This window comes from Cupressus sempervirens, chromosome 10 (assembly GCF_028749045.1).
Source record: "Cupressus sempervirens isolate cs-2001-9-10 chromosome 10, ASM2874904v1, whole genome shotgun sequence".
NCBI classification, from domain to species: domain Eukaryota; kingdom Viridiplantae; phylum Streptophyta; class Pinopsida; order Cupressales; family Cupressaceae; genus Cupressus; species Cupressus sempervirens.
The window spans coordinates 535,728,117-535,752,771 of record NC_143127.1 but is presented as its reverse complement, the minus strand read 5'-3'; the positions used below and the strand labels follow the sequence as shown (position 1 = coordinate 535,752,771).

The following is a 24,655-nucleotide window of genomic DNA, read 5'->3' as shown; positions in this document are numbered from 1 at the left end:
ACAGAGGTATTGAAGAGATGGTGCAGGACCAGATTGCATCTCTGAATCAGGAATCTAACACCTTCAAGGAAATTCTGTGGGATTGGGATTAAATCACCAATTCTGATTTGGATGACTTGGTTCCATGTGATGTTGTCCCATCTTGTAAAATGTTCTACCATCTTGTAAAATGTTCTACAGATGCCATGGACTCATGGGTTACAAGGAAGAGATGTTGAGGAAACTTGTAACAAAGTTGCAGACAGCCTTAAAATATTGTCAGTCAATTGAAAGTTTGAAACTGAGGTAATGTGCAACTTGGAATAAATGGGATGCCAAGTTCTTAATGAGCATGATAACTTGGTCACAATAGAGGAGATGACTTCGAAATACACAGTCAGAGTTAATGCTGATTTCGATTTTGAAAATTTTGGTTCTCACATAATGAATAGGTTTTCTTTGTATAAATCATTAGCAAAACACCTATATGATTCTCTCGCGAAAAATTGCGAAGTTGTAAAATCAACATATGCTGATGCAGTCAGAATAGAGGCTATATCAAAGAAATTGGAAATCTTAGATCTTCCTATAGTGCGTGCTATCATCATCAAGTTTACAACACTTAAGAACAATCCTTAGGATTGTTTCAACTCTCTCTTTTGTGTTCTTTCTTCTTTAGTTTTCATGTTTGTAGATTGGAGAGGATGTATTGCATGAAATTGTGTAATTACATGTAATACGATTTGCATGTCCTTATAACATGTAATCAAACAATTTGTCTTGTTTAGTTAGAAAAGGTCAAAGTTGGTTGAGTTGCTCCCACTTTTTTCTCAACTTTTTTCTCAACTGCTTTGCCTGTATAAAGGAGTGCTCCTTCATTGTAAAAATCATCTTTTATTGTATGCATGAAAGCTTTGGAGAAATGGTGCAAGCATAACTTTGATTGTGTAGTACTATTTTGAAAGAGAAGTGAATACAAAGAAACAATTGGAGTTGCGCTTTGATTGAGTGCAAGTTGGAAGCTTTGACTGTGATTTGTATTTTTTATCTTTGATTAATGTGTTTTTGTGTTCTTAATAATTTAATATAAAGAGTTAAGAAGCAATCGGAGCTGAAGCTTTGATTGGGAGCAATTGTGGTGATAAATTAGGAGCTTTGATTGTAGCTTGTATCTCCTTAATTCACAAAAATAGTTAGAATTCTTTACTTCTGGAAGTCTTTGTGCCCTAATAGTAAAGATTATTCATATAGCATAGATTAAGACCAGACTTAGAGCCAAATTGGTACGCTTTCAGTGAACCTTTGAGTTAGTATTGGTTTATCAGTATCACCGTTTACAACTTTAGATAGAAGTGTAGATAGAATTTTCGTCTTGCCCATTACTCGCTCCGCTGGTAAGGGGATTCTTTTTTGAAAGTTAAAGAGGAAAGAATGTTGGTAATACCCTTTCAAAATCTCTCAACGTCTTGCTTTGATCCAAGGAATGGTGAGAAGGGGGATCTTTCCCTTTAAGGTAGGAGAGACTCTGTCTCACATGCAGTGGTTGGTCTACCTATTTTGTGACTGGATTTTACCCAAACTACCCATTGGAAAATATCCACCCAACATTGGCAAATACTGAATAACCTTAGGGCATTGTTGAAGGTTGTCATACTTTTTACCTTTGGGGTGCAATTTCCCATAGGCTTACTAATCATTGCAAGTATTCTGCATTTTTGTTTTCAAATTTTTTCCTGTAAATCGAGAATGAGTGATCGCAATTTGTTTCTTCTTTTGAGATTTTTCTTCCTATTGCCATTGGAGTTGGACATTTGTTAGCTTTTGCAGCCCTTGGGTCTATGCTCATACATCACACATGCACTGGAATGTGCTATACGTCCTTCCATTTCCTTTTTTTATTGCCATGCTTGGACCCACAGTGGGGTGCAAGAGATGACATTCTTTAATGGATCAAAATTTGGAATCCAATCCTTCAGATAATACTCTACCTCGACCATCAACCAAGGCCCTTAATTTTGTATTTTTTTGTCCTTCATTTTTGTCTTAACCAAAAAGAATCCTTTTGATAGTTTTCTTATCTTGCTCTTTTATCCCCAGTGTTCCTCCTCCCATTTTTGTTGTCCTTCCATTGCAGGCAAAGCATTTGCCTACTTTAGAACAAAGCCATTTTTTGTACTTATCTCTTTGCTTGCTCTAGTTCTTCCCTTGGAGTGTTTAATGTATGCCAATTTGCATTCTCCACCTTCCCGATCAGATTGCATTTGCCCTAGTTGCAACAAGTCTCCGCTCCAGTTTCTGCTTCCTTTTCCAGCCACGTTCAGGTTCATGATTCTAAGTCTAGTGTTTGTTGTTGACAGCTTGATATATCTCCATTGGTGCTCCTTCTCAGAAACTGTTGTTGCCACTGTCTCCCTAATTTTGGTTTTACACTTTTCTTTTTTCAGCCAATTTATTTTTTCCCTTCTTTCTGCTCTTTTTCAAATTCCTTCCGTAAACAGAAAATTGGGTGTGAGCTCTTTTTGATAAAGAGATTCAAATTTAGTGTTGTTTAAAATAGGAATAACTAATTTTGATTTTAATTACTAATATATTTGCTAATGTTCATTTATTTTGATAAATTTGTGGATTTATTTAATCATATTAGTCAAATTTAATCATGACATTTTTGGCAAATTCAATCCTCTGCAGCTGTTATTAACATCAGAATAGCTTTCTGCTTATCTAATTATTTTTACTTACTAATGCAGTTTCTATTTATAAAACATAAAATAAGATTCTATAGCAATTTCTCTGGCAGGTAATGCGGTTTGGTAATTTGCCAGGATGGACGTTGAATCTTTCTGGACTGATTCAACGTGCCCTTTGTACGTATGGTGTTGTATGCAAAATATGCAACATTTCAACAAGTTGCGCTCATGAAGATGAGAAGTATAGTCATCTTCCAGTAGATTTGCTATGGAGAGAACCACTCTTTGACCAAATGATTGTCAATGCATATCAACCGGGCGAGGTATGATATTTCACATTCTACATATGACGAGGATAGTGCATAATATAATAATGCATGGTTGTTCATGCTTGCATATCTAGTTTCTAATTTTCAATCGAACATCAATAAAATACAACTTGTATTTATTCCAGAGTGAAATCTGTGAGTTGGTGCACATTCTTATGCGTTCTTGGTTATATGATGTTTCTAGAACCAATATGTTCTAGAGGAGGATACATTTAACACCCTCTTCTGTGACTTGTTTAACTAATTACAAATGCACTGATCTGATAAGAATGTAGCTGCATATTTATTTTATTAGGCACAGTTTTACCAAATCAGCTTATACAAGCTGTTGATCTGATGCCAAGGTGCTTATAACAATACCAAGAGCAATGACATATTTAACCATAATAAGCAAGGTAATAGTTAGTGCAGCTAAGCAGAATGCCCTATACAAGGTGCAGAGATACTTCTCTGTGGTGTTAATATAGAGAATTGCAGCACTGATTAGCAATTGTAGGCATACTCAATATCTACCAGAGTAGGCTATCAACAATGAGAGCTTCTTCATATCAAGTCATGGAGAGGTTCTAGATAGGCCCATTGCAACACTGCCCTAGAGAATTCTCTGCAGTCAAGAAAACACTTGGTTTATAGTGCCCAAGATGAGTAACATATGGTTACAGTTTAAACTCATAGGGTGCAACTCAACCCTAAACAATGCAAATTTGAGGATTGCCAAGGACTTTTAATGTTACAACTTCTATAACATGCTAAGGATTTTAACTGCACAGAAGGATAAACCAATGGCTGCTTCTGCCAATTGGTTTGCACCATACAAATCCTCAGGAAAAAGCTTCAATACTATTTCTTGTGAAACATTTATTTTTCTAACAACTGACAAGATTGATTCAAGTCACCACTATCTGTTATGATGTCTAACTAGTTTGCATTGAATCATAAAAGGGGAAAACAAGGTAGGAAGTGTATACAATAGTTATAGGATTGTTTATTCTATCATTATGTGCATGTTTTGGTCTCATTCCTGCTATGGCAGTGCAAAGCATCAAACAATCTGTTATCAGCACCTAGAGATTTATGAAGTAAACTGCAGGGGGAAATAAATGCTAATGCTTCCAAGGGATGTTGTGTAGCTAATTATTTCATGGTTTTTGTGTCACCCTTGCCCCTATTTAGCTCTTAACCAATTTTCTTTGTTGCATCTAGCACCAAGCAATACCAACTTCCTACTATATCAATAATAGATTGGATGGTTTGTTGCTGAGGGGCCAAAAGTTGCTTCGATGTAGGTAATCCACACAACACTACTAGAAGATAGGTGTGCAGGCTGTGCAAATGGTGATGAAAACGTCCTAGTAGAAGGATGCCATATGAAATAGGATGGAATGGTATCATCATAAACACATGCATCATAGTGTACAAGCAAATTAGAATCATCTTTAAAGTGTAAAATCAATATTCTCTGCAACTTATGAATAGAAAGATTAAGAAGGGGTGCACCAATAATTATCAAATGAGAGCATGCCTAGAATACATGTAGGCACAATTTTCCATGCATGGGTTAACTAAGAAGACTAGATTGCACTAGGACAGTATTGTTGTGCTAGCATAAGAACACTTTTAGATGAAGGAAATCAATCTATTTGAAAACACAAGAGGCTCCTTAAGTCTCAAAGGGGTTTACGTTTATAGTGAATACAATAGTGTCAACTTATTGTTAGACTTCAAGTTGAGTTGATGTTTAATTGTTCAATAAATTGATGAATCTGATAACTTAATAGATGCAAGGATAATAATGTTGAGGTATGTAGCTTCAGAAGATTTTTTATTATTTATCTTCTCATGTGCTAATTATCCTTGCCTGTAGATACTGAGCTGGTTGCTTCTTTCAGCATTCATGTTATATACTCTCATATCTGCTAATTCATCACTCAACGAAATTCAAGGGACTCCCACGATGACTCATGAAGAGTCACTCCATGCGTTTGAGTAGATTGGTTTTACAAGAAGTTGATGGTTCATTTGACATTCATTATTCTTCCTTTTGCGAATTCCTTATCATCAATCATGCATTGGATTCCCCGCCTTCTGTGTTTTTGGCACCGTGCCTTGCTGGCTGTGACTTCTCTGTCAGCATATGGTTATTCTTATTCTTCCTCCGTGGGTCTCCTTGTGGATGCTTACTTGGCGTCATCAATACTGGCTTCAGTTATTTAGTGTTTTTAAGTCTATTTATGTTGGCATTAACTTTGTGTCATCGGTTTGCTCTGACGTTTCACATTCCTCCATCAACTCTCGTATGGGTTGGTTCATATTGATGAGTCAACTGTTCACATTTGCATCTGATTTGTTACAACTTGCTTTTATTGTTATTCAATGTATTTGCAAGAACCATTTTCGGGGTGATTGTATATCTTCAGGCATGAGATTTACGGAGCAGTGTATGAAGCTACGACATTCTTCAGAGAACTGTTTCAGGAGATTTGTGAGCTTGTGTATTGTCGTGAAAAACAATTGGTTATTAGTATTCTGATTTTTATTAGTTACTCGGCATATTTGGAGCATAGTTGCTACATTTTTTTGAGAATTTTATCCTTGTGAAGAAAGTTTATTTCTATTCATTAAGCAATCAGTATAAGTTGATGATGTAAGAGGGAGCAGAATTTAGTAATAATTGTTTGCAAGTCTAATAAAGGATATATTTTTGGGTGTGGCTGAGTTTTCCCCTCGAGTAGGAGGGTTTTCCAAAGGTAAATAATGGTATCATCTGTTTGTATATTTTTCTGAGTTTCTGTTTAGCATGTGATGCTATTCTGGTTCGAAAACTCAACATGGTATCAGAGTAGGTTTAGGGAAACGATCTGAACCAGAATAGGACATTTGGATTCTAGAAGAATCATGATGTCTAATGGGTAATGGTTGTTGAATACGTTGTTTCATGATTCACTGCGGGTGTTTCAATCTTGGCTATTGAGGCCTCTCATCAAATCTTCTATGCTGCGGTTCAAATTCCTATTCTCTGCCTGCACTATAACTGTGTGATGGTGAATATCTAATGGCGCATTTTGAGCAAGATTAAACTGTGCAGAGATAAATATTTTATATGGATCATGAATTATATATATATATATATATATATATATATATATAAAATTTATAGAATAACATTGAGAATATTGAATCATGTATGCTTCTAGCATTAGTCTACAATTCTATTACTAATCTCTGTAATATGCTTCTAGGATGGATCGAGAAGCAACAAGATGATGAGAGATTACATGCAAAGTCATGAACATGGGAAATGCTGCTTGCAGCTATGGACTGAATTGGTTACTCAACTTCATTAAAGAGGAAGAATCTATTCAGATTATCAGTAGAGGAAGAAATGACATTCAGAGGGAGACTATTCAGTTGCAGAAATCAGAATTTTGAGGGAGCTTGTGTGACAAAGGGAGAATGTCTCTTTGCAAGCTTGTGTGGTAGTGTAATTGCTAAAGCTCCCTATTTGGTCAAACTTGGAATCAGCTCTCTTCTTGTGATAATCAAAGCAGTGAGAATGCTGCCCCTGCTGAGAGGGAGTCTCTGTTGAGAGAGTCTCAACCATTCTTATACATCTTAATGAGTTCTCCTCTATGAGGGAGAAGTTTGAGTTGAAATTCCTTGTTAATCAGTTCTTTGTGAAATGAGTTCGAGGTGAAATCCTCTAGTCCACCCTCTGTAAAGTTTCTGCAAATTCTTTTGACTGAATATAGACTGGAATCTACCTTCCTTATCTTCTTATAGGTTGCTGTGAATAACTTCAGATTATTGCCTTTAATTGGATTAGAAATGTAATTCAGAATTCTGCCTTTTACTTCCGCAATTCGTATGAGGGCAGTAATGACTAAGGAGCAGAATAGTATTTGTTCTTGTGTGCTCTTAGACTTCATCCTTACCCTCTATAAGTATAAGAGTCAAAGGACATGTCTCTTCCAAAGTTCTTTTGCCCAACCTCTAGAAGTCAGAGACGTTCTAGGAATAATTTAAGTTTAATTACAAACATAAACAATTAAGTTTAGTTTAGTATTAAAACAAAATCCTAAGACATCGATCTTATAAAGGAAAACACAGCAAAGACTTTAGTCCTTTACTTATCATGCCCTATCAGTTTGGATCGATCAAATCAATATAATAGCAAGTTACTGAATTAACACTCCCTCTTAACTTGATAATCATATTGAGATATCATATCTAGCAACATCAGTAAAGATGAACAAGCAAGAATTGATACTCTATATCTATCTAAATCTCCTTGGCATGTGGTATCGTAGAACACATGATACAATGTCATATTACTAAACTTGTAGTATGACAAATCACTGCTACTAGTGATAACAATATTGCAAAGAATACAATGTACAGGATAAATCTGAAGAGTAATTTAATTTCTTCATTTATCCAAGTTGTGACTCATAGATACTGGTGTTTCTATATCACAACATGATCTTGAGTTTAAGACCTACTAGAATACAAGATAAACCTGGAGAATAATAAAATTCTTCCTTTATCCAAATTGTGACTCATTGACATAGCAATGTCATCATCACAATATGGTCTTGAACTCATCTAGATCTTATAGTAGAACTCTACTTTTTAGCACATTATCTAATAGATCGTCATCTCTCATAATGTCTTTTATACAAGTGTTCATTATTTCAGAGATCGTCACTTCTTAAATAATGAATACAAATGGTGGAGCCCATAACAATCAATAGCCTGACAAATAAAATTATTTTATTAATAATTTAAAGAATACAAATAGATTACAATTCAGCCATACCAAGTCTTCTCCAGAAGTGGTCTATCTTCATTCTAGATAGAAGTTTGGTGAGTATGTTTGCTATCTGATCCGTAGTGCAAATGTATTCTAATTTTACAGAATTCCTATCTAATGGTAAGGAATTTCAATATGCTTGGACTTGTCTTGAAACACTGGATTCACCCAGAAATCAATGCATACAGACAATGGAACAGAATAGCAAAATTATATTCGCATATGCTAGAACATACATTATGCTTGATAAGATTTGCAATAGTAGATGATTGATGCTTTACAATGATCCCAGACGGGATGTAAATACTACCGTTGAACCTTACCGAAGGAGTCTGTCGGCCACAACATTACATCCGCTACAAACTATTTACCCGTCGGCTACAAAATACAAAACACCGATGATAGTCAATCCGTCGGCTACAGAAACACCGCCGGACCCATCCAGTCGGCTAACACCTAGAGCTTGATGGCACTCTGATTATCACAATGAATAATCGTAGGATTCATAGTTTGCCCAAATAATCCCACAAGTAACTTCCTTAGCCAAACTGCTACTTGAGAGGTCGTCACTCCTGCAATCTATTCGGCTTCTGTGGAGCTTTGAGCTACTGAAGACTGCTTTCTACATATCCAAAATATCATAGCTGATCCTAAACTGAAACAACATCCTGAAGTACTTTTCCTGTCTTTAACACTTCCATCCCAATTTGAGTCAGTGAATCCATGTAAATCTAAACCAACCTTCTCATATTTGAGTCCAAAATTAAGAGTACCTTGTAAGTATCTCACTATGTGTTTAATTGCCACTAGGTGAATCTCCTTTGGCTCACACATAAACTGGCTTAAGGCATTAACAACATAGCAAATATCAGATGTTGTATTTACTAAGTACATAAGGGACGCAATCATCTATCTGTAGAGAGTAGAATCTATGGAAGGTGATTCTACAGCTGCTTCTTTAAGTTTATGTAGATTAGTCTCCATTGGAGAAGACATAGACTTGCAATTCCACATTCCAAATCTCTTCAAAATATCTGATGTATACTTCCCTTGATTAAGTATGATACTGTCAGAATTCTGCTGTAGTTCCAGTCCTAGGAAGTAATAAAGGAGTCCCAAATCTTTCTTTCTTGCATTGATCTATAAGATGATCATCACCTGTTATTAGTAAATCATCAATATAGAGTATCAGAATTACCATATCATCTTTATCTCTTTTATAATATAAATTTGGATAGGCTTCATTCTTGGAGAATCCTAAGCCGGTGAAATACTTATCAATTCTTTCTTATGTTTAAGCCTATAGAGAGCTTTCTTCAACCTACAAACAAAAAAATTAGGATCATGAGTTTCAAATCCTTCAGGTTGCTCCAGATATACTTTTTTTGTAATCTTTCCATTTAGGAATGTTGTTTTTACATCCATTTGATGTACTTTCCATCCCTTCGATGCTGCAATTGCTAAGACTGCTCTTACAGAGGTATATCTGGCAACAGGAGCAAAGGTTTCTTCATAATCAATCCCTTCTTTCTGAGAAAATCCTTTGGCTACAAATCTAGCTTTATACTTTTCAATGCTACCATCAACAACATGCTTTATTTTAAATATCCACTTGGAAGAAACAACAGATTTTCCTTTAGGTCTTGGAACAATATCCCAAACATCATTCTTCATAATAGATTGATATTCTTCTATCATAGCTTCTTTCCAAGCTTTATATTTAATAGCATTAGAAGGATTGGTAGGTTCTGTGTTGGATAAATTACTCATGTTTGCTATATAACTAGAGAATCTTTTAGGTCTTTTGCTTTCTCTGACTGTTCCAGAAGGTGCAACAAAGTTTTGCACTGTCTCGACTGTTTTAATGGCCCAAAGTGGTCTGTTCTTTGAATATTGAGTTTCTTGAGTTTCTTCAAGATCTAGATATTGAATTTCATCTTCAATTTCTTTTAAGTTCTCCCTCTGGGACCTAGATTCGCTATTTCTTTTAGAACTAGGTAAAGGAGAAGGTTCTTCATAACTTAGGGCTCTTTTGAATGCTAGATTTTCTTCAAAAATTACATCCCTACTAAATTCAATACTTTTCTGTCCAGGTATGAAAATTCTATATGCCTTAGATGTTTCATTATACCCTACAAAAATACCTTTCTTCCCAGAGTGTTCTAGTTTAATTCTCTTTTTCTTTTGGAACATGGATATATACGAGACACCCAAAAATTCTAAGATGACTTATATTAGGTTTGACCTTAGTAAATACTTCTTCATGAGTTTTATCTCGAAGGTAAGAATGTAGGCTTCTGTTTTTAATTTAGATGATAGTATAAGAGGCTTCTGCCCAAAGATAATATTCTAGATTTTGATCAAATATCATAGCTCTAGCAACTTCTATAATTGTTCTATTCTTTCTTTCTGCTACCCCGTTTTGTTTTGGATTATAAGTAATTGTGTACTCCCTCTTGATTCTTGATTCTTTACAAAACCTTTTAAACAAATGAGGTATATTCTCCTTCGTTATCAGTTCTAAGAATTTTAATTTTATGTCTTGATAAGTTCTCAGTTAATGTTTTGAATTCTTTAAATCTCTTTAGAATTTTTCCGATTCTTTACATTTTAAGAAGTAAATCCTTGTTTTCTTAGAGAAGTTATCCATGAACAAAATATAATACAAGAATCCTCCAAGAGAAGGAACAGACACAGGTCTACATAGATCTGAATGAATTAATTCCAAAACTTTATTTGTTTTTCTAGTGCTATCATGAAATGGACATTTTGTGTTCTTACCTAGAGCACACCCTTTGCATATATGCTTGAGTGGTCTTTATTTAATTTAGGTAACCCAGTAATGATCTTCTCCATAGTTGATAAGGTTTTGAAGTTTAGATGCCTTAATCTTCTGTGCCAAATTTCATTTATGTCTTCAGCTTCATGAATTAAGGCTTGAATAGGTCGACTAGATTTTGAATTCAATTCATACAAATATCCTTTTCTTTGACCAATCAACTTTGCTTTCTTGATTGAGGAGTTATTTGCCCAAGTTATTGCTTTGCCGTCCACAAACGCAACATTATGCCCATCATCTTTGAGTGCTATAATTGAGATTAGATTTCTTTTAATTCCTGGTATGTAGAGTACACCTTTGAGAAGAAGAGAATTTTCAGATTTTAGTTTCAAGGTACAATTTCCAATTCCTTCGATGGGATGTGCTGAATTATCACCAATGGTAACTTCGCCATTGACCTTTTCTGAAATAGATTCTAGTGCTTCTTTGTATCTTGTTATATGTCTAGAAGATCCACTATCAATTACCCATGCTTTACTTGAAATTTCATTTGATAGTGATGAGTACAATACACAATTCTTAGGATCATCTTCTTCCCTAGTAACATTTGTATAGTTTGCTTGTTGTTTAAAATTTTCAGGACAATTAGATTTGTAGTGTCCATACTTTTCACATTTGAAATGCTTTATTTTGGATAAATCTTTCTTGGGTTTTCCATTCTTTTCATTTCCCTTTTTCTTTTTGAAATGCTTCTTCTTGCCCTTATAGGAGTTTGTATTAAGAACATGGAGTTCTTCATCTTTCGATTTCAGTTTCCCTCCTTTCTTTAGTTTTTTGGATTCTTCTTGAAAACAATCATTCTCAAGTCTGTTGAAGTCAGGAAGATTATCTCTGGGACTTATTCCTTGTGCAAGAGTCTCCCATGAATCTGGTAATCCATCTATAGCTATTAGTATTAATTCTGTGTCACTAATAATGGTTCCTATACTTGACAATTGATCTCTAATGCTGGCAACCCTTAGGAAGTAAGAATTCATTGATTCTCCTTTCTTTATCTGAATGTGATTTAGTTGCCTTTTCAGTGTGAGAACCCTAGTTGCATTGCTGACCTCATATGCATTTCGTAATGCTTTCATCATATCAAATGCAGTTTGATGTTTTGTAAGCATGGGTACAATATCATTTCTTACTCCATTTACTATAATTTGAATGGCTTTTCTATTACCTCTGCTCCAGATAGATTTATGAGGTTCAACTAGTTGTTTGGATGCTCTATCAAAAAATTGTTTTACATCATTCCCTTCAAGAATTGAATTTCTAGGCATCAAAGTGTTCTTTCGCATCAAACCGGTCCTTGGGTCTGATTGTGTATGCCATTGAAGATAGGAGATAGTTGCTAGATATATATAAAGTCTGATTACTGAATTTTGCAGAGCCTAGGTTCGACTACCAGAGCTCTAATACCATGTAAAGTTTCTGCAAATTCTTTGGACTGAATATAGACTGGAATCTACCTTCTTTATCTTCTTATAGGTTGCTTGGAATAACTTCAGATTATTGCCTTTAATTGGATGAGAAATGCAATTCAGAAATCTGCCTTTTAGTTCTGCAATTCGTATGACGGCATTAATGATTGAGCAGACTTGTATTTGTTCTTGTGTGCTCTTAGGCTTCATCCTTACCCTCTATAAGTATAAGAGTGACATGTCCTTAGAAAGGACATGTTTCTTCCAAAGTTGTTTTGCCCAACCTCTAGAAGTTGGCGACTTTCTAGGAATGATTTAAGTTTAATTATAAACATAAACAATTGAGTTTAGTTTAGTAGAAAAACAAAATCCTAAGACACCAATCTTATAAAGGAAAACACAGCAAAAATTTTGGTCCTTTACTTATCATGCCATATCAGTTTGGATCAATCAGATCAGTATGATAGCAAGTTACATGATTAACACCCTCTACGAGGAGGTATGGTGGATCCACCCTCCGCGAGTATGCATGGTGGAGATGCATTCTTCTCTGGGAGAAGTCTGGGGTGAAACCCTTTATTTTATCCTCTGAGAGTAGGTATGGTGGAACCACCCTTTGTGAGTAGGCATGGTGGATGTCATGGAATAAATTCCATGATGCAACACTTTTGTTTATTGACCCTTTGGGAGTAGCCATGGTGAATGTCATATTTAGATGACAATATTTGAATATTATGTTGAGAAAATTTGTGGTGAGATTTTGTCATTGACACTCTTTGGTTGTGGCTCCTTTGTGCTAGTCACATGAATGATCGCTCTATTGCTAAGAGGGAGTATTAAAGATGAGGTAGCTGCGATAGAGCTCCTTCATACCTCTGATAATATGCAACGAGTTTCTCTCATATATACTGGTGAAGTTGGACAGTATTGGCTATGACTATCTTCAGTTGTCCCTTCTTTCCTTGACTAATGTATTTGGAAAATTTCTTCTTTGCTTAGAGGGAGTGTTGAAGTATGTAGTTTCAGGTTTTTTTTTGTATTATCTTCTCATGTGCTGATTATTCTTGCCTGCAGAAACTAAGTTGGCTGCTTCTTTCAGCGCTCAAGTTATATACTCTCATGTTTGCTGATTCATCACTTGATGAAATTCAAGAGACTACCATGATGACTCATGGAGAGTCACTTCATGTGTTCAAATAGATTGGTGTTATAAGAAGTTGATGGTTTGTTTGGTATTCATTATTCTTCCTTTTTTTATTTCCTTATCATCAATCATGCTTTGGTTTATCGAGCTTACATGTTTTTGGCATCGTGCCTTGTTGGCTCGTGTCTTCTCTGTTAGCATATGGTTATTCTTATTCTTCCTCGGGTCTCCTTGTGGATGCTGAGTTAGAGTCATCAATGCTGGCTTTGGTTGTTTAGTGTTGCGTCAAGTCTATTTATGTTGGTGTTAACTTTGTGTCATCAGTTTTCTTCAGCTCTGACGTTTCATATTCCTCCATCGACTCTCTTGTATGGGTTGGTTTATATTGATGAGGCAACTGGTCACATTCCCATCTGCTTTGTTACTTCTGATTATTAGAGTAAACCAGTTGGCCAGTGAGTATTTATCGTTGGGCATGAGATTTATGGAGCAGTGTATCAAGCTACCACATTCTTTAGAGAACTTTGTCAGGTGATTCGTGAGCTTGTTTATTGTCATGAAAAACAATTGGTTATCAGTATTCTGATTTTTATTAGTTACTCTGCATATATAGAGCATAGTTATAAGTTATATTTTTTAGAGTATTGTATCCTTGTGAAGGAACTTTACTTATGATAATTAAGTGATCAGTATATGTTGAAGACATAAGAGGGAGCAGAATTTTGTAATAAGTGTTTGCAAATGTAATAAAGGATATATTTTTGGGCATGGCTGGGTTTTTCCCAAGGTAAATATTCGAGTCATCTTTTCGTATATTTTTCTGAGTTTCTGTTTATTGCATATGATGCTATTCTGGTTCAAAAACTTAACAAATAAAAGTACATATATATCTCCATATTGCAACTTCGGGTTATCGTAATTCCTTACAATAAATACGGAATACCTTTTCCATGTGTGTGTGTGCGCGCGCCATTGTGCATGTCACCAATCATCATGACAGTGGCTATTCCCATCAGTTCAACAATCACGTTCATCTATTCTACACTTTTTGCACTTCATGCAAATTTCATAAATCCAACAATTACAGTGGTCTTGTGCGATTGATAGACAACATATATCATTCCTAGACAATTTCTATTTTTAATAGCCTAGTAGCTGTAAATTGGAAATCTACACTGCAGAATGCCTATACATTTAACAAGGTAATGAAAAGATGCATGAAAATTGACAATATACGTGTGTACCATTATCAGTTGACATGCATGTTTTGACTATGTAGAAATACACACCTAGCACATAGATTCTACGATCTAATCAACTTGTGTCTGAATGGCATCTCTTTTCCAAATTCATGCAAATGTTACTGTTACCATTACATCAATTTTACAATAGCAGATGATGATAGCAAGTGCAATGTAAAACACAAAACATTCAGTACAATGATCCTTGTGAACTTTAAGAAAGGGTGTGATACGATTGATCCACTTGATCACCCTCATAGCGAGTGTGGGGTCTCCTAAACCAAGGTTTGATGAGACTTAATTTGAGAATTTTTCTCAAATTCATGACCCAAAGTGCAAGTTTGTCCTTCCCCCACCCTAAATATAGCCTCAAAAATAAAATGGCGCTGGTTTGGTCGTATCCTTATTTACATAATAGAAGTGTTAAATTCACTTGCAGTGTTCTCCTGTGCAGCTTATTTGCGTGGGCCCATCGTTTCCTTCCCCTTTTCCTCTCTTCCTATGATAATGAAACAAATGGAATGGCAAGAAAAATTCTTTAGAAATAAAAAATATACTGAGATGCAAAAGACACATAATCAGAGAAGTTAGAAAAGCAGCCTTATCCTGGGAAAACCCTCCACTTGAGGGTGAAAAACCAAGCCCATAAGAATGATGCTTTATTGACTTCTTCAAAGCAATCACAATAATCACTTGCTTATCATTGAATACAAATGATGTCTATAATGTCAACTTCTCCGCGCTAGGCCTTTCTGGTGCCTTGTTAGTCTATCTTTCCATCCGGATAGGCTTACGACATTATTCTAGAGGATGCCAGCCAGTCATAGGAATTTATTTGAATTATTAAAGCTGAGGAGCTTTTCTATAGTTAAGTCACTTTATTTTATAAAGTGGATTATAAAGTTACTTATGACTTGAAGTCATTTTATAACAAAAGTAACTTCAAGTGACTAAAAGACAAAAATGAGTTTTATCCCACATTGCCTAGTTTTTTGTGCTCACCCTCATATTGAGGTTAGAAAAGCAATGGGCTTTCTTGGGATTGACACCGTGAAATATATCAATATATTGAAAAATAAAATTGGTTGCTTAAATGCTAAGTTGCTGGTTTGGATTCTGGTTTGTATGCAGGTTCAGCATGTTAGCCGACTGGATAGTTTTGGCAGTATTTCTAGTCTGTAGCCGACGGTCTGGCGGTATTCTGTATTCTGTAGCCGACGGTCCGGTGGTGTTTTTGTATGCTGTAGCTGATGTCGTCGGTAAATAGTTTGTAGCGGATAGAATAATTGTGGCCGACGGACTCCTTCGGGAAGGTTCAGCGGTCGTATTTATATCCCGTCTGGGATCATTGTAAAGCATCAATCATCTACTATTGCGAATATAATTCTGCTGTTCATGTTCTATTGTCTGTATGCGTTGATCTCTTTACTAGTACGGTAAACACAGCATTCGGCTTCGAAATTCGTCAAAATTTTTTTGGGGTTGGGTTGGGGTTCATTTTGGGCTCGTCCGTACAAGTTTTAAATTTTTTTTAAAAATATATATAATGCATGGTTCATAGTACATACAATATAATTTACGAGTGTTAAATAATGTAATAAAATAACTCAATATTATCTTAAAATGAGACAGTATTATATTAACTATTTAAAAACACATTTATTAAATTTAAATTGAAATAATTTAATTTAATATAAGTGACAGTAATTTAATACTTGTAATTTCAAATTTGATATATAAGATAAGATAACAAGTTTTCAATATAATTATGTATCCTATACTTAATAAAATATAATATTCTAGAACTCATCTTATTAAAAATTTAAATATATTATAATAAAAAAATTAAGTTATAATATAACATAACTTTTCACAAATAAATCATTATCGAAATCGAAATCATTACAGACTGGTCTTGCTCACTCACATCGTAGACTTAGGTATCCTGCTCAGCCACAGAGGAGGAGCCATACCTTATTGTTGTGGGCCGTGGCTTTCTTATCTCCGACACCCTTTCTTCCTTTGTAATTCCTGCCATTTCCTAGCACTCTCACACCCTATTCTAAATCATTATTTTTCGTTTCTTCTTTGATTGCCTATGATGGCTTGCACAGTCACGCACAACGCTTGGTGTGTTTAATCAAGGACAAAGCTGTAGAGAAAGTCAAAACATTCCTAGACGAATAAAGGCTGAATATTAACGACTTTAATGAAAATATTTGAAGTTCACCAAAATTTGAACTTTATCCATGAAGTTCGGCAAATGCTGTGACTTAGGCGATAAACATTGTTCTGCGTTTGACATGTATGCGCGATAAGTTAAAATTCTGTTCCTATTGCTTCTGTTGGCCCTCGAGATGAGTTTGAAATTTGTCCAAATTGCATGAAATTCATTCTGGGTGCACTTTGACCAGTCAAAATTCGCTTCATATGTTCAAAAAGTCGTCCAGGGTCCCTTTGACCGAATTTCCAGCAAATCATATAGGGAAATAACAATTTGGAACTGACTTTGAACCGAATTCGAATTTGAGGCGAATCAACTTTTGAATTCCATGGTAACTGACTGAATATGGTAACTGCGACTGGCTTTCTTAAGGTCGGAACCCCTTAAGAAGATTTGGGAGACTGGATGTAGCCCCAGTATCTCTTGGAAGTTTGCACCCAGGTTCAGGTATGGAAAATGCAGTATAATACATTGTTCAGTCAAACCCACATTCAGACGTAAATCGGTTAGCAGTGAAAAGTACTTGTGAATTTGTTTTAAACTAGCTGGTAAAGCCGTATGACTAGGGATCCACTGTATATGAAGAGGTGGGAAGTGTGTGGTAGCAGAAGTGGCAAACGATAATCCCTGTACAAACATACAGAAGTAGAACAGAGGTAGTCAGGTCACTATTTGAAGGAAGACAGTAGTAGTAGTGTTGCGGCAGGTCCCCATGGGGAGCGTAACAGCAGTGTGGGCGCAGGTAACATCAATACCAATCGGGAGGTATTCACAGTCCTTACCATCAGTCACGCCAAAGCTGGGAGTTCCGACCGTTGCGGTAATAGGGAGCTAGTGCGACATAACTGCTGGCTGCAAGTTCTGCAAATATTGGGTGTGTGTATGTTTTAACTGCCATAGGGGATTAAGGAAGCTGCAGGCCCAGACACACCAAGTCCAATGGTAGGTTTCGGCAGCAGACACGGGGACAGTAGTGGCATTGGTGTTGGGTCTTCTAGAACTCATACCCACTGAAGAGCAGGCCCAACTGGAGACGCATAGACAGCCAACTCACCCACGGCTACACCCAGGTTCCATTGTTGTTTCATTTTGTATTTTGTTCACATAGTCAAAATATTTAACGTTCAGACCCTGAGTTTATGACCTTGCCAAGTAGTTGTTCCCGCAAATCCAATGGTAGATAAATTGAGTACTTGGTATGATGCATTTTGGAGAATGATATGATTTCAGAATTGTTTTTTTTCCAAGCATTCACATTATATTGAATTTGATTAGTCATATTACTGCATCATCGGGATAGGATTATTACAATGTCAATCATTGAGCTTTATTTTCTTGATCACATATTGATAAAACAGAAACATAAGTTTCTCACAGAACATGAAAGATTTGCAAAAAAATATATATTGATCATGAATGAATCAAACAGGCTAAACAAATACATTGTCTCTGATTCTCTGCAATCGAATATAGTAAACACTAAGTACTGTTTCTGCAATCAAATATACTAGACAATGAGTACTGGCTCTGCAATTGAACACACTAGACAAATACAGAGAAGTCTGTGATAATGAAAACTCCAGTACCCATCAATAATACTCAATAGTTTTTTCTGAAGCAACCGAACCAAACAAATGAGACTTGATGGACCTTTTATTTCCCATCTAATAATACAAAGAGATTTTTGCTGTTAGAAAGGAGACTCCCACAGAATGTCAAGAGTTGTCAGTTACAAGCATTTACATCACTTTAACATGAAACCTCTTAAATGATATTTCACAAACGACTTTCCATAAATGGACAGAAAGACAATGGTGCCAAGATCTTGATGCCAAGTCATTTAACCCGACGCCAAGTCATTCAATCTCAGCAAATACGAATGTAGTCAATAAAATAAGTATGAGAACCAATGCCAGCCAGAGAAATCTCATCAGTCAAAAACTTCAAGATGCCTCACGAAGCAAAATGGTGAACGCAGATTATGCACGATGCAAAACAGTGAACAGAAGAATAGGTGACCAGTGGTATGAATAATATCTATCACTGCTACTAACATTTCAAGTTTTAACAGCTTCTAATCCCTCTTTAAACTTAATCAGAGGATTTTTCTCAAATTCATGACCCAAAGTGCAAATTTGTCCTTACCTTACCCTAAATTCAGCCTCAAAATAAAATGTTGCTGGTTTGATTTTACCCCTTTCTAATAACAGAAGCGTTAAATTCACTTACAGTGTTCTCCTGTGCAGCTTGTTTGTATCGGCCCATCATTTCCTTCCCCTTTTCCTCTCTTCCTATGATATTGAAACAAAGGATAAACATAAGGAAACAAATGGAATGGCAAGACAAGTCTCTTCATCATGAGATAAATAAACAGCAAGAACAAAGCAAAAACCAATGGAGTTAAAATGGTAAAACACATGGCCATAACAAAATATTGCTTTCGAGAACCTTCTCTTTCCAAATTTCACAAATCCTCTCTCTTGAATTTTCTCATAATCTCCACCTTCTCCGTTCCTTTTTCTTCTAGAAAGCCTGCTTTTCCCTTGATAGCAATTGGCTGTCAACCAATGGAAACAAGAGAATATTTTAGGGACAATGTTGAATGAAAGTTGCATGCTGTGAAAACTTTTTTGAGCACAAAGGAGCTGAATGGAATGCAAAATACAATGAAATTGGGTCTTGTGAGATGGTTAAATCTTTTTTTCATAAGCATCTTTTTAAAAAAAATTTTCTTCCTCTACCTTGTACAGTGTTGTTTCCGACAAGTGAATGTTACTAGTCATTTTTCTGCCCACTTCTTTTCATCCTTTCTACACCTTTCTCTTCTTCTAAGCAATCAAATCTAGTGAACTTTAATGGGATCACATTTTTGCCAGATTTAACTTACTTAAATTCTTCAACTACCTCCTTGTTCATCCCATCTAACTAATATTCTTGTCCTCCCTTTAATGCCCCCTTTGTGATTTCCACACAACAAGGTGATGTGCTTTCTGTGCTCCAAATGAATTCTTTATTTCATTGCTAATATATGGATGTATGGCATTAATTTGCTTTACCTTTTTTGTTAACCCTGTTTAGCGTTCAAGTCTCATTCACCCCTTTATTTTTCCCATTAAATCCAAGTTCATATCTTCTTGGTCATATGGTTATCATCAAACTCTGCCATGCAGGTTTAGTGGTATCTTGGGGTATAATGGTCTCTTGGAGTCATCCATTGTTGAGTTAACTTGATTACCCCATGATGAAATGTCACACCCCCACAACCACCTTGCTTGCGTTTAAATATTCTTGTGATCTACATGCACTTGCACCAAATAACATCAAGGCATCTTGCACACCAAATAACACCAAGACATCTTGTGTAAAATGATAATAAATGATAATGTATGTCATTACTTATTATCTCTGCCCTAATGATTCTCAAAATGAAACAATTTTAAAGTACCATCTTAAAATATTAAATTTTAGTGTTGCTTACACCATATTTCATTATTGAACCATTGTTCTTTGCCTGATATCATATTCAAAAACATAAGTATTTGACAACACGGTCATTTAAGACGATCAATTAATTGATAAAGTATTTCAATATCCGGTGAATCAAAATCATGTTTTATACTTACAGTTGCTTACAGAATTCACAAATAACAACTATGTAGAAAGAAAATATCATAATGTAGTCTACAGGTAGACAACAAATAAGCTTGAATGCATCATCAAGTGTGACAACATACTATCCCCTTCAGGATATTTGTTTCTGGAATTTCATCTAAAAGGTTATGGATATTGATATGCATATTTTTCACATCTATTAGTCCCACTAGACTGTACTTGATCAAGCATGTGTTACGGAAGTTGAAGAGTCCATTTGTAAAAATGACTAAATAAGAATGAGACATGGATTTGATGCAAACATTCTCTTTTGTTTGTAGATGAAATACATTCCTCATCTTGTACCGGCTGGTAAATAAAGCTTATAGGCAATTGCCATCTGCTTGAAAACCTCAATTTATCGTAATGGATTGGTACAATAAATTAGATCCAACTCAAATCCCTTGTTTTTTCATGAGGAACTGGCAAGAACATTGTGTCATAAATTGCAAAACTCTTAGCTGCCATGTGGGAGTCCAAATAACTCATCTGATGATCCATGCCTCGTTGGGGTGTTGCTAAATTTGAATTGCTTTTTCTTCTATCTCACAAATTATCTCTAGGATGATCACAACTTGCTCTTCCAAGTTATCCCAACTGAAAGGGGCTTGACATGGCTACCCTTACAAAGCTCAATATGACACCATGCCTTGTGAATTACGATAGTTGTTATCATAGGCAAGTTCCACCAATGGTAGCCATTACATACATCTGCATCATGTCACCAAAGATATGCTTTACCTGTGTAGCTTTCTCATTAGTTTCCATAATGCATATGTAAATGATGAATTTAAGCTACAGTAAGCTCTAGATTACAGTAAGTGCATTTGGGTTGTTGAAACAAGAAAAAATGGAAACAAGAAATAAATTGCAAAGATGAGCTACAAAACAAGAAACATGAAATACCAGAGAACTTGGATAGTAAACTAACTCATACCTAGGACTTTAGTGTGTGGTTGTTTATAGTTGATGCAAAGCTCAAGCTTCTGTATGAATCTTCAGGATACCTGCACATAAAAATACAATACAAATGATATCATACTTGAGATACTAGATACAAACGACAAACTCAGAATCACTTAATTCTACTGGTTTCAACTGAAATTATTGAGATAAATAAGTAGAAATTAAACCTCCATATAGTTTTGTCCTACAATATCCTATTATGAGATAGAGGAGAATGCTGTGCTTGCTTGGGAGCTTGCCAAGGATGGTTATACCCTGCCCTATTACTGGTCTTTTGACCTCTCATTCAGGTAGTAAAGGAAGATTAAATTAATGTTAAGATCTCAACCCTATGTGCATAGGAATTGAAAACAAGACTTGAATAAATCTATAGATGTTAAATCCATGGTCTAAGGGGATAAACACACTAGTTTGCATACGAGATTAGGTAGGGTTGGTGATAGTCACTAGGATAAATGAAAGAGAAGTAGAGGGATAAATAATAAAGGAGTAGCTGCAGTACTAACGGAGAGAGAAAGAGAGAGAAGAGCATGTGTTGAAAAAATTCAAAAATTACTTTTTCCAAGAGGCTCATGAGGATGTTGGAAGGTCGTGTTTGGACATATAAGTATTTCTTAAACAAAATAGACATTTTGATGTAAGAGCAAGCAAATTGGGTGGGAAGGTAATGGTTTAAAATTTGAAAAACACAAGATATTAGTGCGTTGCGCAAACGTTTGCACATCACATTGTTACCCTTGATAGAAAGCTCAAGATTCAGATTGGAGTTTTAGGTCAGTATGTTTATGATCTCTCTTTATTTTAAAACATCTCGCATTGTTGCTTTGGATAAAAAGCTCAAAATTAGGATTGTAGTTTTTGTTTATGATCTCTCTTTATTTTAAAACATCTCACATTGTTGCTTTCGATAACAAGCTCAAAATTAGGATTGTAGTTTTAGGTCAGCATGTTAATGATGTCTATGCTCTCCCATAATTTAAAATTATGAAATACAATCAAAGTTAAAAAAGAATAGGCCACAAATTGTCGCTTTCCAAGTCTTCTTCCCATCCCTTACCTCCAAACTTGCCTCGCTTAGCTTGTTGATTTTCTTGGTCAACCTCCATTATACCAGCACGAGGCTCAAGTTGGAGTGACTGCTCATAGGTTAGGTGATCACAAACACCACATACAAACTACAACATAGTCAAAACATTTAAGAAGCTGACTTCTCTCTTCCCTCAATAAAATACAAAACAAATCTATTTTCTTTAAAAACGATAAAATCAAGAAGTGAAGAAACCGTTGGTTCCCAAACCCACAGATTGGAAATCCGCAAGTTTTGCCAATTCTCCAATAGGATTACCCAATCAGTTCTGGCCAACGAACGGGAATGACTTCAATTCCCCTGCACTTCAGGGTTCACTACACCTAGGCGGATATACCTTCACCTTAAACCCTCATTGCTTGGTTCAATGGTTTTTCTATAGAGAATTTAACTCTGTGAGTTCTCCGGTTGGCAAAATCCTTGAACTCGATCAAAATAAAATTGAATGCTGAGTGTTTGAATTGATTGAATATTTATGTAAGGTTATCAATAATTGATTAGATGCTTGCAAGAAGGAATTATATAGATTTCTGACTTCAACTATAAATCCGATAATTATATTCCAATGATTTAAATGACTACTGCCTTCGTTCATTTGGGCAACTGAGTCAATCACAATGAAGACTATTACATACAACTTTATGAGACAATATTTATCCAAAATGACATCAACTACTCGTGAGCTCTGCAAAAGATAATTTTTTATATGCAATTCTATGTTAGCCAAAAGGAATTTAACTTCTTAGGTGGGAAGTCTAAGTAGCCAGAGACAAGGAAACGCATGTATATTTCACACCATCCCTGCTTGTTGAACACAAAATGCAGAAAATGCCCAATGCAAAAGAAAGCCTTGTCAGAGTAATTCAATAATCTCTTTATTGATCATAAAGGACAAATCAACATTCTAATTGTAATCTCTTTGCCTCAAGTAAAAATAAACAAAAGGGTATTTTATTAATTATCGAAGTATAATATTTGCATTTATATTACAAGTCATCACTTTACTCCTTATTCCAACATACAAATAAATATATCATTCACAAAATGCTTCTCTTCCGAATATATGTTGTCTTATGTTTTTTCAAATCTTATTTTTGACAAATGAAACATCTCCTATTTATAAGTGAATGGGGGATAGATGAATATATCCTAAACAACACACCCTGTTATAGAGGATAATTAATCCTTCGTAATAGTTGAAAAAAATAATTTGCCATGGTTATTAGTCCCTGCCTTACATATAAGGCAGAGAACTTATGTTTTTGTTTGACTCCCGTCTATTTCTTTTTTTTTAGCAAGCATGAGATTTCTAAAGTTTTACACTGTATTGTTAAATTCATTTATGAGAATCCAAAATCGTTTTTCTGATTGGTCAAGGATTATTTTCCTGGCATAAATTCTATTTTTTTCAAATTGAAAAATTAGAGAAAATGCAAAGGATAAGAAGGTCATTAATGCCGTTGTCAGAATTTGTTTGGTATGGACCAATCTCAAGGACTGATCTGCAACGTTTCAGACTTCTCAATAATCTTAAGGCCAAGTCTGAAAGTCAGTGTACAATCTGAATTTTGGCTTGGAGTGGCTAGCAAAGGCTTTGTTGTGCTTCACACGCCTTGAGGGACCAACTCCTCTTCTTCTCTGATGCAATTTACTCCTGATCTGTAATTCCCCTACAACACTGCAAAAACTCCCTGATACTTCCTTTGTGTTGCCAATTTGCTGCTGAGGCTGACATCTCAGCTAAGCGGCTGCAAGGGTCATCCTCCTCCTTGCAGGCATGGCATTTTGATGAAATTTGTACTAATTTTTTAATGTTTGATTGCCCAGCAAATTTAATAGTAATTATTGGTTTTTTTTAATGACAGAGCTCCTTTTTAATTTTAGTTTCTGACCTTAGCACTATCTAATAGACTGTTTGACTATATTTAAGAAACTGCAGAAGAATTAAATAGACTTTCCTGAAGGCAGAGACAAATCAGGAAGACAAAACTATGTTTATTAGGTAGTCTGAAACATCTGTTAAGCAAATAGATAAATAGAGTCTTATATTCAATGATATAAAATTTAAACTAAACATTCCATTTTGATTTATTTGAATGTATAAATTTCAGTATAAATATTGATTAGATGGGTAAAGAATTTTGCTTATAGTCTCTTTAAATGAAATTCCCCATAAAAATATGTTTTTAACATTTAGAAGAAAAATATATGTTTTTAGAAGAACAGTGGCATTATCAATTTTTAAAAAAAAAAAAATAAAGAACAAAAAATTTCAATTTTTAAAATTTTGAA

General features: G+C 35.2%; 1 protein-coding gene across 4 annotated transcripts in view; it reads left to right on the top strand.

Annotated features, from left to right (window-relative positions):
* The window catches only part of LOC149535010 (2-oxoglutarate (2OG) and Fe(II)-dependent oxygenase superfamily protein), a 152,608-nt gene that overhangs the window by 114,108 nt on the left and 13,845 nt on the right, over positions 1–24,655 (top strand). The window contains exons 3-4 of one of the 4 annotated variants that reach the window (XM_089803508.1): positions 2,777–2,989; positions 4,860–5,534. In XM_089803508.1, the coding sequence (XP_089659634.1) occupies positions 2,777–2,989; positions 4,860–4,985 (339 nt within the window). In that variant the 3' untranslated portion in view covers positions 4,986–5,534. Of the gene's footprint in view, positions 1–2,761; positions 2,990–4,859; positions 5,535–24,655 lie in introns of those variants that run through there. The other 3 variants (XM_089803507.1, XM_089803506.1, XM_089803505.1) reach the window with 3 other exon arrangements.